This window comes from Micropterus dolomieu, linkage group LG21 (assembly GCF_021292245.1).
Source record: "Micropterus dolomieu isolate WLL.071019.BEF.003 ecotype Adirondacks linkage group LG21, ASM2129224v1, whole genome shotgun sequence".
NCBI lineage: Eukaryota > Metazoa > Chordata > Actinopteri > Centrarchiformes > Centrarchidae > Micropterus > Micropterus dolomieu.
Genome location: NC_060170.1, coordinates 23,542,477 through 23,558,747, shown reverse-complemented (window position 1 = coordinate 23,558,747; position 16,271 = coordinate 23,542,477). Strand labels below are relative to the sequence as shown.

Sequence of the window (16,271 nt, the reverse complement as noted above, 5' to 3'; positions counted from 1 at the left end):
CACGACCCTGTACGCAGGATAAGCGGTTGATGATGGATGATGTCTTGGTATACTAACTATACTACTATATTAACAGTTCCTTTCATTGGAACTAAGGGGTCAAGCCCAACCCCTGTAAAACAACCCCACACCATAATCCCCCCTCCACTAAACTTTACACTTGGCACAATGCAGTCAGGCAAGTACTGGCAGTCCTGGCAACAGCCAAACCCAGACTCGTCCATCGGATTGCCAGACAGAGAAGCGTGATTCGTCACTCCAGAGAACACGTCTCCACTACTCTAGTGTCCAGTAACCGTGTGCTTTACACCACTGCATCTGACGCTTTGCATTGCACTTGATGTAAGGCCTGAATGCAGCTGCTCGGCCATGGAAACCCATTACATGGATTACACACTGTTCCTGAGCTAATCCACACGACGTTTAGAGGTCTGTAACTACTGACTCTGCAGAAAGTTGGCGACTTCTGCTCACTGTGCACCTCAGCATGCACTGACCCCGCTCTGTGATTTTATGTGGCCTAGCACTTCATGCCTGAGTTTCTGTTATTCCCAATCGCTTCCACTTTGTTACAATACCACAAACAGTTGACTGTGGAATATTTAACAGTGAGTAAATTTCACGATTGGACTGCACTGGTGGCAACCTATCATAGTATCTTGAGAGCAACCCATACTTTCACAAATGTTTGTAGAAGCAGTCTGCATGCCTAGGTGCTTGATTTTATATACCTGTGGCCATGGAAGTGATTGAAACTGAATTCAATGATTCGGAAGGTTGTCCCACACAGGATCTCTCTCTCTCTCTCGCTCTCTCATATACACACACACACACACACACACACACACACAGAGTAGTATTTTCAGTGTGGCCTGATTTCTCTATGACCCTCACAGTTAAATATAATATATATTTTGTTATTACACATAACTGAGCCACACTGACATGCTCCTCTTTTACGATGTACTGCTGCTGTAAAAACTCACTACAACACTAAATTAATCTGTAACTTAAAATAGTTGTAAACAAATACACCATTTTATCCTGTGAAAACTAAACTCATTTGTGACCCATTTTTAAAGATGTATCTTCAGAAAAGCTTAGACAGGCTAAGAAAAGGAAGCTGAAAATATCAAGAGCGTGCTAACACAATGGTTGGTTTTGGTCTTTTCATGGAGTTTGTTGACAAGAAAAATATACAGATGCTAGGTTTATCCTTTTTAAAGACATTGAATTTTGGTTTTCTCCTGTAATGTCTTCCACTTGGTTTCAGCTAATTAAACTATAGTGCAGATTCAGATTTGTTGCACTCAAACTGTAAATTTTAACTTCAAATCTTTCTGTTAAAAACTAGTAAAGGGAACATATCCAAAGACAGTAATGACTAAAAACATGATACATCAACAAATCAGTACACCTGCCAGTTCAAAACTGTACATTGAGCCCATTTTAAAAATTCTTTATTAATTTTTTAATCAATGTTTGATACTTGAAGCAAGAATAATGAACAAAAATGCTGAGCAGACCTCCACATGAGGTTTTATCCTGGTTCGTTTTTCATCCGATTTTCTTTCTTGATATTCATACGACCTCGAACATAACAGAGGTTCTGCTTTTCTCATGATGCATTATGGCAAGGTGCAGGGACCACAGACAACGGGAAACATTTAAAACCCACCTCCCGTACAAATACCCTCTTCAGCACAACCACAAAACAAAAAATGACATAAAAAAAAAAAAAAAAAATATGGTCATGTTATTTACACAGCTTTCACTCATTTTCCTAGACCTTAATTACAAACATACATCTATCTTTCAACTGCACATTTCTCCAACCTACAGTGTCCCTTTGGATCGCTATTCACTACTACTCCTCACAACTTAGCTCTCGTGCCAACAGTGCTGTAAAGAATCCATAGAGTGGCAGTCTGATATACAAGATAGGGCAGTATAATTTCTTCTGTAGCACTCTGTAGATTTTCACTGATATTCTACGACTCACTGCTCAAAATGCATCCTGAAGCCACGATGACTCAAAAGGCTGCGCGTTCAGCCGACAGCTGCTCAGTTTGACATCATTTTTGAAGATGTTTTGAATACCCGTACCGAGGTGGAAAGTGTCAAAATGTACTTCTAACAAACCCCCAAGCAGTAATGCTGCCTGGTGTAGTTGTGGGATGGATTGGCAGGACGTCATGATGTCATCAAGGGGGCTGACATGCAGGAACAGGGTCCTTTGAACGTAGTTTATAGCACCTTAAAGTGGTTGTAAATCCGGGCACCTATCAACTCTTCCATTTACTACACACATCTACTCGCAATAGTCCCCTACAAACACTTCCATGGTCACCGCTATGGCACTTTCAGGTCTTTACAGTGGTAACACATATTTAAAAGGCAAACAGATTGAACCATTACCCGTCTCAGCTTCCCACTGGGAAACTAATCTAAAACATCAGGAAGAGCTTTTATGATAGCTGTCTGAGCAAAACAACTCAGATTGGACAACTCCTTGATTTTGTAATAACTATACTGAATCGGGGCATCTGGGAAATAACCATTAAAAAAACCAAGACATGGAAGTGCTAAGAGGGATATAAGCACAGCTGGAACAAGAAACAGGCTAAAATTAAGAGTGAAGTAATAACCCAACTATTTAGTTAGAGGCAAGTCATGGACATTCTACGTTGAGTCCATTTCATAACCCTCCACCCCCAATAAGAAACAAAGCAGGAACATCCATAGTGACATGTACCCAAAAGACCAAAGACATGAGGCACATATTCACACACACAATCTAGGCCTTTAAGGTCTACCATGAACAGTTTCTGTAGCAATCTCCAGTTTTATCACCAGATGGTTTTTAAAGAGTCAAGTCGAAGTGTGATTACTTGGTGTCTTTTCATATCTATTCCCATTTTGTTTGTAGAGAAAATACAGATGTGAGATGGCATACAACGCAAAGGAACAGGGACAAAAAATAATCCCACTACACTTGAGTGTTGTTGAGCAATACCCGTGGATACCCAACAGTGAGGTTGGTGACTGAACAAAAAAAACAAAACAAAAAACGATGCAGAGTTGAGGTTGAAAATCCACAAACTTGGTCTTTTCATGGGCAGCGCATAAATGTCACAATAACAACCAACCAGCGTAACTGAGTCACTACAGTAGAGTGTTTACAGAAAGAGGAACATTATAGAATTATTTTTCCCCACATCAATAACTGGCAATGAGATTTGTGGAATGAGTTTGTCATTTTCTCCAATAAGCATGCAGTGCATGTTAACGAAGCAAGATAGAAAGGAATGCATGTTTACACGGACTATTGTCCTGGCCAGAGTGACAGGAAGCAGCAGGAATGAGAAGAAATGGCAGAAAGCAGGCAGCTTCAACACAAACAACAAGACTTGTCATTTATGTAATGCCTGTGTGCTTGGTGTAGACTGTGGCAGCTTATGTGTCTTCAATCTGAATTTATTTCCTCCTAATTACAGAGTTTGAGATGTCAATCTTCCTCACATAACTATCCAATTTATTTAAATGACTTTAACTTCATGGTAAATTGGTCTTTACATAACCAGTCTACTGCGCTGAGCTTCCCCGTTTGCATTTTGAATCTTCCCACAAAGAAAGAGAGAAAGAAATACTGTTAAGGAGGAGTAAACAAAATTTCAAATTTGGCAACATTATAATTTTGGGGTGTGATAACATGAAACAATGATAGCTACTTAAAAAGAATATTTGGTTATGCAATATAAATGGAGACTTTTGACGCAGATTTTCTTGGTCATCTTCTAAAATGCAAAGGAATATGTAAGACATTTTTTTGATGCACGTAGACAAAATAAAAAATGACTGCCACACAATAAAAGGAATAGAGTCCTTTGTCACCAAAAAGCAGTTAAGAGTATTTTCTGCTAAATTTGCCACACGTCCTTATTCCACCTGTGTTAAAGTGAGGGTCAGGGGCTGGCTAAGAAAAAGTTCATCTGGAATGTTGCTAGGGGTCGTTGCTAGGCAGGCCTCAGACGAAACACCGTCACTGAAATAGGCAGTGACGGGTCGCGCCCAACCCCCAGCCAATGGAACGTCCTGAATTGTAGCGGGTCGGGTAAAGGGTCCCTAAATGGCAATTTTGGACATTTGCTCTTCAAGTTTGATGATTCGCTTCTCCTGACTGCTGACCAGGTCCTTGAGGGATTTGATTTCTTTCAAGATCTCCTCCAGCTTGGCTTCGGATTTCTGTGGCAGACACAAGAGAAGAGTGAGAGTGAGTTTACACCCATCACTATACTGCTTCAACCACGCTGCTGTGAAACACACAACTAGTCACATTTGAAGCAATGTCAAAACTAAGTTATGTCACAACAGTGCACAAGACACTTCCTGTCTCAAAGCTGCTACCCTACAGTCTTGGACTGTATATGCCAGGAGACAGGGTCTGGTACTCTGGGGGTTAACATGTTTCGCCAGCCCTGGAGCCCAGTGGGCTGTGATTACAGAGCAGAAGTGCAGAGACACACATGGGCTGGGTCCCAGGCGGGTGGCTGTGTTGTGGGTGAGGTGCGGCAGGACGCCCAGCAGCAGGCGCCCAGAGCAGCAGCAGACCCCTCAGTTTTTGGGTTGAACAAAATCTACAAACCACCTCATGAAGACAGACAGCAATGTGCCCTGCTTCAACACATACAATTTGTCTGCTTAACACTGGGAGCCCCAAGAGGGATGAAGCCAGTAGTGAGGGGCATTAATGAGTGGATGGAGATGGGAGTCAGGAGGACAGACTTTGATGTCTGATGAAGATAGTTTAATGGCTGGGAAATATATTAGCATTAACTGTTTATTGTCCATCATCCTAATTATGTGAGGAATTGTGGTAGGCCAAACTTATTCTTAGACACTTTATCTAAAGAAACACGACCATGTACCTAAAAACATAGCTGAAAAGGTTGCTGCTTTTCTCGGTCTTGTGATAGTAAACTGAATATCTTTGGGTTTCGGACTGTTGGTCAGACAAAACTATCAAGATGTCGCCTCTGGCTCTGGGGAAACTGTAATGGGTATTTTCATTATTTTCTGACATTTTATAGACAAAATGATAATTTGAATTAGTCTGCAGATTACAATAATCATGAAATCTTTTTTTAGTTGCAGCCCTTATGTAGTCCACAGAGAATTTCCTCATCAATTTTCTTAACGGATAGCATGATCCATATCAACAGAAAATCTGTTGTTCCATACTGCCCAGCTCTACTGAGTGGAAGATTGACTGTTTAATGTAATCCTGGTCTACATTTATCAGAAAAGGCATACTCACAATCGATGGAGTAGGGGAGGCAGACTTGTTGGCATGGCTTGAGTGCTCGGACTTCTTGGTTCCCTTGTTGTCAAAAATGTTCTTTTTGACCACCTTGAATTCGCGGTTCTTGCCCGGGACGTAGCCGTTCTTGAGGGAGATGAGGATGGGGTCTCCATTCTTGCCCTCAAACCACTCCTCAGCCTCCAGGGTAGGGTCGGGTCCAGATGTGTCTGGGTACAAGTCATCCTGGAACAGGTCGGACTGAAGAGGGAGGACAGAGTGACAAGCTGTGAGGAAAGCTCCACACCAGCACATTACAAAACGAGGCTCGACTCGGCCGCCTGGGATTCAACGAACAGATTAGAGGTCTAGTAAGTCTCTGCACTTGATGAGGACTTACCTTTCTAGGTACAGTCATCACGATAGGCTCACACTTCCTTTCATGCAGTTTAAAGAACCTGGCAATATACAAATTCAAACCAATTACCCACAATTCAATGCATTATTAAACAACAAAGGCAACAGAGAGTGTTTTAGAACAGTTTACAGTGGGGCTGTCCTGAGACATTAGCGATTATGTCATGATTATGTTCTGCCTCCTAGTGGTGAAGCTAGGAACTCCACATTAGATCTGGATGAGTGAAATAAGAACTGAAAATGAATTCTGGCGTCAGAGATGTTGATTAGCCATCGATCTTGGCTTACCTTGCAATTTCGCACTTATTGACATCAAGGCCCCTCTTGGGCATGTAGCCCATGCCCCTCTGTGGCTCCTTGGTGGCAAAGGTGCTGAGGAAGTGAACATACGGAGCCTCATCTGTGATTTCAAAGTAACGGATGCTGCTGTCACCCTGTCAAGAAAGGAAGTGCTCAAATTTAGACCTCCAACTTTGTGCCGTTATAACAATGCTTGATTTTACTACTGAGTGCTTAAAAGGGACATTACCTTTCCACAGAGGTAAACAACATTGGTGTCTGGGTCATAGAAGGGCAAGAGCACGCCGTTGCTGGTGTCCATCTCATTAACAGTCATGGGCTCCTCCATGTTTTGCTGAAAAAAGAAAAGCATAATGATAAATCAGAGTTCTGTTGGAGAGGGCACGAATACAGAAATACGGGGCCTAGGAAAAGGTAATGGCCTCTAAAAAAACATATGTAGCAAAGATGTTGCACTTTTAATAGCTAGTTGGAGTTTCCATAGTAACACAGTTGTGAATATGGTGTTAATTTTTGTGTGTTCTGTTTCATTAGTACAAACTTCATTGAAAAGCTTGCTCTCTGAACAATCTCATTTAATTTAATATTGTAACAGTGTGAAATGTAGAACCCGTAATCACTGAACTGATGTAGTGCAGACAGCACACATGAAGCAGCTTACCGCGTTCCAGAGGGCCAGCTGTCGCTCACTCATGCGACTGAAGCCTGTGGTGAGGATGTTGCCATCAGAAAGGAAAATGGCCCTCATGGGTCGAGCACCCTCATGTGCCTTCTCCTTCTCCTGTGAAGTATAGTTTACAGGTCAGCACTTGTACCCAAGTCAGTATTCACTATTTTCTCAATGGTTTATGTCCACTTTAACTTTAACTTCATTTCTTATTGCTAATCCTACACTCCTGATCAATTTTTACCAGATTGTATTTCTTTGTTGATGTCTTTATATATGACTGATCTTGTTTTGATATCTGTCAGTCACAGTGGCAATACTGAGCACATTATTCAGACTAAACTTAAATGAACCCAAATCAAGTTATAATACAGAGTCAAACTCGAGGACAATTTTAAGGGAACAATGTTGCTGAACCCAGGCGCTCCAGCTGAAGCAGTCTCCCTACTTGCACTACACCCAGATTAATATCTACATCTCACATACTGCAATACGAAAGAGAAAATATCACAACAAGGAAGACTTTGCTTACAGCAATAATCGTCTCCTTGCGGGGGTCAATGACACGGATAGACTTGTCCTTGCAGGAGGTGCAGATAAGGCTACCATTTCGGTTCCAGCACACGTTGTAGATGACATCTGGGTGCATTTCCTCCAGGTTGATCATAGCCTCTCCTGTGCCCACATTCCAGATGATGATCTGGTTGTCACCACCTGATGACAGAGAGAAGTGAAAGGTGAGCAGCACACGCAAGACACACAATATTTTGTCTTCGAGGCACCAAGCTGGTACTTCATAGCTTGAAGATCTGTGTTAAAATTGAACTTCAGCAAGTTTTGAAGGTTAACTTTGAGGACAGCTGGCCTGCAACCCATTACCGATTTTAAATATCAAAGAATATGGCTTGAGCACTGTATGTAGATTTCCCATCTCAGTCTGAACACTAGAGGCGCTGCCATTTCAAACTGCTTGACCTACAATGGATTACTAGTCAATGAAAAACATTTACCTCAGTTTGGGGGGGAGGGAGGGAGTTGGAGAGGGAGGGAGGGAGGGAGGGAGGGGGAGAGACTCTCTTACCTGCACTAAGAAGGACATTGCGTGCCGTTGGGTGCCACGTGATGATGCCAACGCGCTTGGAGTGGCCTTCCAGTACCACTACTGGCTCAGACATGGGAGTGACAAGTCCATTCTCAGGAATCTGCCACACCTGAGGAGGACATGAACACGGACAGAGGTCAGAAACGGAACAGGCAGCAAAGCCTGTAGGGGAGACACTCATTTTTACTGCTGTATGTAACAAAATCATAAATTCTCCAGGCCCTGCAATGGACTGGCGACCTGTCCAGGGTGTACCCCGCCTTTCGCCCGATGTCAGCTGGGATTGGGTCCAGCCCCCCACAACCCTGTACATAGGATAAGTGGTTGACAATGGATGGATGGATAAATTCTCCAAGACTGAACCCATCAACCCGAACCTACCAAACTGTATTACTGCACACGGCACACCAATATGTAGTAGTTACCAAAAAGAACCAGAGGGGGGCAGCAGTGGCTAAGAGTTCAGCTGCCAACAACAGCATACGACTTTGTGACAGATGAGATCTACAGTCAAATTTAGCAAAATACAGTAAGGTTGTTATTATCATCACAATAAATCGTAAAATACTGGTTTTGTCAACTAACTATTTATATTCCTATATTTTATTTCCTTCATGGTGAAGTTAGGCGCTTACTGCCACAAACACCTGCCACTGTGTGTGTGTTGTGTTTTCTCCACCTTCTCAAGACAGCAGTTTAAAATGATTAAAACACGATTAAACTGCTTGTGTCGTATATACCTTTTGGCTTCTTTCGCAGATTGGATGGGTAACATGTCTTTACATACAGAAGATACACAGTTATAGTGAAGCTAATGTGTAATTATGGTGTAAATGGTGTAGCCCCGTTCTGACATGGTGCATATCTCTGCTGAATAGTTATACCGCCCATTCCCACTTAATCTAAACATCACCAAGAGGTTGTTAAAGTTGGGAACCTTCCCTTCAAAAAGGTCAAATGCCGCTGATGCTTCCTCTCTTCGTAGCATGGCTTACACTTCTGCAAACTTGAAATAAATATGGCAGTGATTCAGAGAGGGCTTAACAGGAAGTCAGAATTTCAGGTGAGGAAGTGATCACAGCAAACAGGCAGCACACTAACACCAGCCTTTCACGGTCCAAATAAGGACATATGGAGGAAAGTACAACTACAGTCTCAAAAAAGTTGGTGACCTCAGCTCAATAAACAGCTAAATCATTCCCCAGCTCTGATTCCTTCAACACATATTTGAGCCTAATCTAATCCAGAGGGTGAGCACCGATCTCTGAGTCGCAATAAAAGCATGTGGTCTCTTGTAGAGTTGGGTCGCTCTCCGGTTTTGCCAGTCCGGTCTATCAGCTGGTTTTACTGATCCAGTCTACCAGCTCAAACCAGTTAAGATTTTTTGCAAACTGACCGAACCAGCATTTGTAATGAAATGTTCTACACTCTAGAGAGTTGAAATTGCTGAGAGCTGCTTTTTGTCTCTTCTTGACATTTTACAGCTGGACTCACTAATGTTTTAAACTAAACCAGCACAGAAATGACAACTAACATAACAAAAGTCTCCATGTTCTGAACAGACACATTACATACATTAACGAAAAGTAACAACTGGCTTTTGAAAGATAAAACAGCAAACCAAAACTACTCAGTCCAGGAACTGTGGTTCAGGGGGATAGAGCGGTTGTCCACTTATCAGAAGGTTTGATCCCCGGCTCCCCGAATTGTTCACACACTCTTGTGAATGTGTATAAATGAGTATTTCTGTTTCTGGTGGGCAGTTGTCACCTTAGCCTCTGCTCAGTGTGTGGATGGGGTGAATGTGATGTAGTGTAAAGAGCTCTGAGTGGTCGGAAATACAGACTATTTACCATTTAGCACCGCATGATGGGAAATGTGGGTCAGCGCTGTCTGCAGCACATGTTCGCAACACAGCTAAGCAGACGATATGGCGGAGTCAAGCGGTGTCTTCATGCCCGAAAGTTAAAACAATGACTCCATAATTTTCCCCTTTTCAATGCAACTCTAATATAATCCTGTCCCTGATGCTTATCACATCTACGAGGTAGCTAGCCAGCAATAGTTTGTCAGTACAGTCAGTAACGTAGCAGACTGAAAAGTAAGTATAAAGCCTTGATTTGGTACGCTCCTGTTTGCCCAGTTAAAATCACTACGTTACATTGTTAATAAAAACTCAACACTTCATGTAACTATTTGAAATTAACAGCCCTCTCACATTTCAGTGGACACGTTTTGCTCAAAAGCAGATCAGTCCGGTGCAACACCTAGTGGTAAAATCCAGTATACAGGTCCAGTCTTTAACACGGGAAACACTGGAGAAAAATTTAAGAAAAATTTAAGTATCAAACTGAAAAAATCCCACCCTCTTCAGGCCGCACCTCCAAAGCCATTCACCAAACACATTTTCATGTGCAATGAGTGTGCACAGGTAGGTTATTTTTTTTGTGTGTTTGAGCATTTGATTTATTGATCGCTGTCGGGATATAAAGAAAATTTCAAAAATATGACCAAAAATGCTTCTGAAATAAATTTCCTACCCTAGCTTTAATATCAAATCGGCTTCAAAATGTTAATATCTGCCCAACCCCATCTCTTGTCACTTGGTAGCTCAAGAATGTGTGTCCAGCACTCCATTTAAATAGTGTAAATGGTGAGGCACGCCTTACCATCACTGTGCAATCCTCAGAGCCGCTGGCAATGACCTGATCATTGTGGGGGCACCAGTCAATGTCCAACACTGGGCCTGTGTGACCACACACTGTGGGGTAGGATTTGTCAATGCGTCCTGTCTGTAAAGACAAAGATAAACAACACAGAGTAATGAGATTAGTCTTAGTCTGGTCCTGCTTAGAGAACATTGGCCATGCTGGAGGAGTGAACATGTTCTGAAAAGGACAATTACAATATAATCCGAAATATCTCTCTCTCTCTCGCTCTCTCTCTCTCTCTCACACACACTCACTCTCTCTCTAAGAAAAGGCGCTTTAACCGATTCATTTAACAGGGAAAATGAAATTACATGTTAGTGATGCAGCCTGAGGAGAGAACCAGAAATGGGGGAGACCTTTACAGACCCTCCATCAAAATACACTGAAAAATAAACGTTGCTAAAGGCTTCTATAGAAATTAATACGCATATATTTTTTGGGAGGATTGAGAAGTCATTTTGATTAACAGTGTATGTAAAGAAACCTGAACAAACCTCATGTACAAACATAGTTCAAAATGACAACATTGCATTTGATTACACAACACCACAATACATTTTTACCCACATCTACGCCGAGAGCACTAGATGAATAAGATCAACTGTGTGGTGCCAAGTTATTTAGATCCGTGGCGAAATCCCAGTCCCACAAAAACCTCTAGCCAAGTGCTGTAGACTAGCATACATTTTCCTTCTTACATGGCTGATTAATAAATTATGAGTACAGAAAACAACAAACCTATATTGCCAGATAATTACTAGCCTTGGTTTGTCACTCAAAAAAGCCAAAATAAAGAGTTTTATTGGTGCTGCACAGAATTAAACTGAGATTAGATTTAGCCCCAGTTGGACCACCCACAGTAATTAAGGAAAGTTATTTATGGTGACGTCATTATACAGTAGACGCATGCCAACAGACGCTTAGTTTTCCACTGCATCTCCTCATTTTCAAACGGTAGCCCTGAATCAAACACTAAACTATGCCCTTTACATAACCTACTTATATAACTAATGGACTAGACGGCTACAAATTAAATTGTGATGCACACAAATATAGACACAAAGAACCTTCAATTATAATGTGCAGCCTCATCTATCCTAAAATCAGCCTGAAGGTGGATTTGACCTCTGGGCCTGAGCCAGGAGAACCAGGTGCTCTCTCTACATGGAGAGGTGACTTAGCAAACCCGTGTTGTAGTGGACAAGTGTTCGAGACACACCCTGGTCTGTGTTAAATCCAAGTACCACCGCAGGACTGGAGAGATGATGTCACTTACTGTGGAAAGAGTCCTGCTGCAGCCCTATTTAAAGCATGATGGCTTTCCTAATGTAAAAAAAAGAAAAGAATTCCTCACTGCCCACAGCTATTCTGCCATTATAATGGGAATAGCAACAATAATGGCTTGAGAAGAGCTACTAAATCTAAGAACTGTATATTCAGCAATGAATAAGAGGTACAACCCAAACTAGACTCTAAGTAATTACTAATGTTTATCCAAACAACGGGTGTAAGCGCTCATTTCATGCTTGAGATTCAAGGGATTTACAATGACAGACACATTTGGAGTTCTCATTAGCAAAATGGCTTATTTCTTTTCACCAAAGCGTTGGACATCAGTTCTCACAGTCTGTGCAGGCTAGCCAGATGAGTTTTTTGCAGCACATTATAACTAATGTTCAGTATTTTAAAAGAGCAGAAAATAAGATGTTTATCCAGTTTTGTAGCAAACTGATCCTGTTCACATCAACAGGATTCACTTAAGTTAGTTTAGATTATGTGGTTGTTAAAAAGCACATTTCTGACAGGGCGACTCCATCAAATAAGTTTAAATTTTGGTAATGAACAGCGAGAAACAAAGCCCTAGAGGCAAGCAGGGGATGATGGTGAAGGCCTTGTAGGGACAGTCCAGTTTAGGATACGAGTGTCATGTTGCTCAGGCATTCCTTCTTTTAAGACATTTCTCTGCCTCTGCTATAGCTGATAACGCAGACTAACAGAGGGCACTTCAAGCCTGCTGCTATTACAGAGCACATCCACAGTGGTGTGGCTGAAGTACCATGATTCATAGTGGCCTGTTCATGTTCAGTGAGACAGAACTGAGGTATAGGTTTGCTGGGTCAGTGCAGTCCTGCAAAGGATGGACATCTATAAAAATCACAGCAATTGATTCTGTACTATGACAACATTAGGGCTGTAACCATGCAGTCACCTGACTGACACCGACACATACTCCAGCTCCAACTGTAGTGATCAAAGTCCCAGTGTATGTGAGCATGTACTCAATCTCTCTCTGTGTACGTGTAGTATGTGAAAATCAAGATCTTGTCTAAACCTCACCCTGACTACTGAACACACCCTGGAGTGCAAAGAAAGCAGACTTTGGCACTGCTGTCAATAGCGATCTATGAGCCACCATCCGGTATCAGATAACGTTGCCATTAAATATAAGACTGGCCACCTGTCCTCTGCAGCTGAGTCTACTTTAAAATTAAACCTTTATTAAAGTTGATCACAAAACACGAAATATTTGCATTACGAGGCAATTATGATATCTGTGCATGTGAACCTCATGTCATACAGTAGGAGATGTATATCACAGCAGAGTTCACTGGACTTTAAAAACACATGATTTCCTGAATACTGTAGGAACAGGATGTTAAGCAGGAAGGACCCAGACTGATGACCAAGTGTAGCAACAGGAACAGCATAAACAAGTCTGACAAGAAACAAAGTGCTCACGGAGACACCGGGGTTTTACCTGCAAAGATAATTATGAGGCGGCTAGTGTCAAATTTCATTTCAACACCATTTTCTAGCAAGCATTGCACTTTGTGGATTTCAGTTATTTGTAACAGCAATTGCAGCATTGTGTGGACGCTGTATCACAATCAGCACAGCGCACCAGGAAAGACCCTGCCAAAATGTTAGTGTGTTTCCTGCTGGTAACGTCTTTGCCACACAGCAAAACTAAACACCAAAAATACGGTTTTATATCACCTGCAGGAGTTTAAAAGTGCCGTTGCAAATGACAGTCGGCGTTCGTGATCATTGCTCTTTTAAGCTTTTACATTTATTCATTTAGCTGACGCTTTTATCCAAAGCGACTTACAATTGCTATACATGTCAGAGGTCGCATGCCTCTGGAGCAACTACGGGTTAAGTGTCTTGCTCAGGGACGGATGGATGTCTCACAGTGGGAATTGAACCCTGGTCTCCCACACCAAAGGCAAGCATCTTATCTATGCGCCATCATCACCCCTTTTAACTCTTTAAAAACATTTAAATTAGGGTAAAATAAACAATGAAATAAGTTATAAAATATGATAGGCTGTCTTAATAAAAGTTTCTTGTGAAAGTGAGAGTGTAACACATTCACTTTTATGCTGCATTTGATTTATTGATCTTGAACAGGGCACCTTTATTATTTTCTTAAATATGATTTAACGTGATAATAGTAATTTTCTTCAAATCATAATTATTAGAACTCTTAAATACATTGCTTGTAAAAGTGTCTGCCTGAGCCAGCTGAAGGCATGGTACGCATGCATGTGTGTGCACGTGATCAGGATGGTACCACCTCCGCCTCGTTCTGAGCCAGGAAAAACCCTGGATAAGACAAGCCAACAATTCAAAGTAGTTACTTCACGCTAGTTTCACAACATTCACAGATCCAATTATTATGGATCATCGTCAGTCTAGTTCTCAACTATACAAACCCACAAAAAAACAAGCATCACTCTGAGTATTTACCTTGTCAAACCAGTTGCTGTACTACTACGGTGGTGTCTGTGTACAAATATTTTTATGTTTACTTGACTGCTACTAGGCTTTAAACTGACAAACATGACAACGTATAAGACAAAAAACAAAACAACATTTCTGATAAGCATACATTCATGGTTCATGTCTGTCCTTGCAGAAGCCTGGCCAACAGAGCCTACAAAGATAATCACCTAAGGGATCCTGCATGTTAACTCCAGTCCAGACAAGCTACAAAAGCCTCCTCTTACATTAGTCTTAGTTCCATCAACACTCTTTAATCACTAGCGTAAAACTACATGAAAAAATTGCTGCAGATACAGCTGACTTGTAGCAATGATCCCATGACCAGTAACACTTGAGCTAAGCTCTGAAGCTCGACCTCCTGATCAACCCAGGCAGGGCAGAGGAGACCGACAGTTCGACCACAGAGCCAGACGTTCTTCACATTCCACCATCGGCCGCAGGCAGTTCTGGCAAGGGCAAGACTAATGAGAGCAAAAGGAACGCTAGAGTGTCAAATATAGCGCCCTTTGAGGTGTTCATGGTGTTTGTGTCTGATAAACATGATTAGGAATTCCAGGGTCTGAAGACAAGTGGGCAAGTGGGTCTTGCACCCCTACAGATATAGTAAGTTAACCTGTAGCAGCTTAGGCATTCTCCCCTTTGTCTCTCTAGAAAAACAGACCTTCAGGCAAATCTGCAAGTCTATATTTGTCTTAAAATTACATTTTAACTAAAACATCTACCAAAAAGTCATGTACCAACCACAAGCATAATGAGATGTCAGAAGGGGATGAACAGTCTTGTGGCTAGGTCACACACTAGACACTTGGATCATCGTAAATGATAGTGGGCTAATAGGAGCTCAATGATGCTCAAATTTTACTTTAGTGTGAACAGATTAATGTCTGGAGGAGAATATATCTGATTTGGTTGGAAGCAGTCTTGACAGACTTACTTATACCCATCTCACACCAGGTCATGTTGGATTTAATTATGTGCTCTAGTAAACAGACAATTTTGTGAAATAACAAAAAAAGACAGCACAAGAAAGATGTAACTAAACTGAAACTTAATTAGATTCTTTGTAACGCAGTTCTCTGTAATTCAGTGGTTTAGCAGGGATGTGTGAGGAACTGTATTTGCAGACTCAAACTCTGAAAAGTCTGTCTCATATGCAGGTTGAACGTGTTCAGTAGAGCGTGTCACATGAGTTCTCAATATTAGCGGTCTATTAATGTCAAAAGGTCATAGATTCTCCAACAGAAGAAGTCTGACAGCAATCCCTGCAACTGCTACCGAGTGTGGATTTAAAGGGAGAAAAAAAAAACTGAATAAGCTGCCAAAAGCCTTAAAGGCAACTTCCGCTCATTTACACAGTTTAGACCAGCATTGTTTCTCAAATCTACCTACTTTGATCTTGATAAACGATACAGTTTTACCTGAGGGAGACACCCCTCGACTCTACTCGCCTTTTTTGGTTTTCCATTGGGAATAAGTTATACTTGGTACCTGTTACTTTTTTAGTTTCACCTTCGTCAAAGTTCCAAGCGAACAGAGGCAATATCAAAAGTTAAAACACTGCAGACTGCTGACTGGTCAGAGAGAATCATCACTATTCACTGCATCATCATTGTGCGCACCAGACAGGGGGCAAGTGTTTTATATATTACAATTTTCGTATGCCATTTCATCACTAGATCCTCTTTTGAGAAGTTTTGAGTTGAGAAATCAACTGTGTAGATTTTCAATAGTGGCAGTTTTATGAAAATTGATGGCAGATCGAGAATGAGCTCAAAACGTTTGACTTGAGGAGCTCCACAAGTGCTGGCGAGGCTAGCTAGGGAGCCAGGCCGACGAGTCACAACCGTAGAGGAAAACACCGCTTAAAGATTTTTGTAAAGCTATTCTGTCTACATTCTGAGTAATGTTGAAACTTTTCCACTTAGATCAAGAGACGTGTGTGTGTGTGTGTGTGTGTGTGTGTGTGTGTGTGTCAGTTATTTCTCAACA

At 41.6% G+C, this 16,271-nt stretch overlaps 1 protein-coding gene across 3 annotated transcripts in view; it reads right to left on the bottom strand.

Moving 5' to 3' along the window:
- Positions 1-1,444: 1,444 nt before the first annotated feature.
- coro1ca (coronin, actin binding protein, 1Ca) overlaps positions 1,445-16,271 on the bottom strand; it is a 43,757-nt gene continuing 28,930 nt past the window's right edge. For all 3 annotated transcript variants that reach the window (XM_046034247.1, XM_046034246.1, XM_046034248.1), the window contains 9 exons: positions 10,455-10,577; positions 7,765-7,894; positions 7,216-7,397; positions 6,678-6,797; positions 6,246-6,350; positions 6,005-6,150; positions 5,700-5,757; positions 5,318-5,560; positions 1,445-4,245 (listed from right to left, as the gene is read on the bottom strand). In XM_046034247.1, coding sequence (XP_045890203.1) covers positions 4,126-4,245; positions 5,318-5,560; positions 5,700-5,757; positions 6,005-6,150; positions 6,246-6,350; positions 6,678-6,797; positions 7,216-7,397; positions 7,765-7,894; positions 10,455-10,577 — 1,227 coding nt within the window. In that variant the 3' untranslated portion in view covers positions 1,445-4,125. The remainder of the gene's footprint in view (positions 4,246-5,317; positions 5,561-5,699; positions 5,758-6,004; positions 6,151-6,245; positions 6,351-6,677; positions 6,798-7,215; positions 7,398-7,764; positions 7,895-10,454; positions 10,578-16,271) is intronic.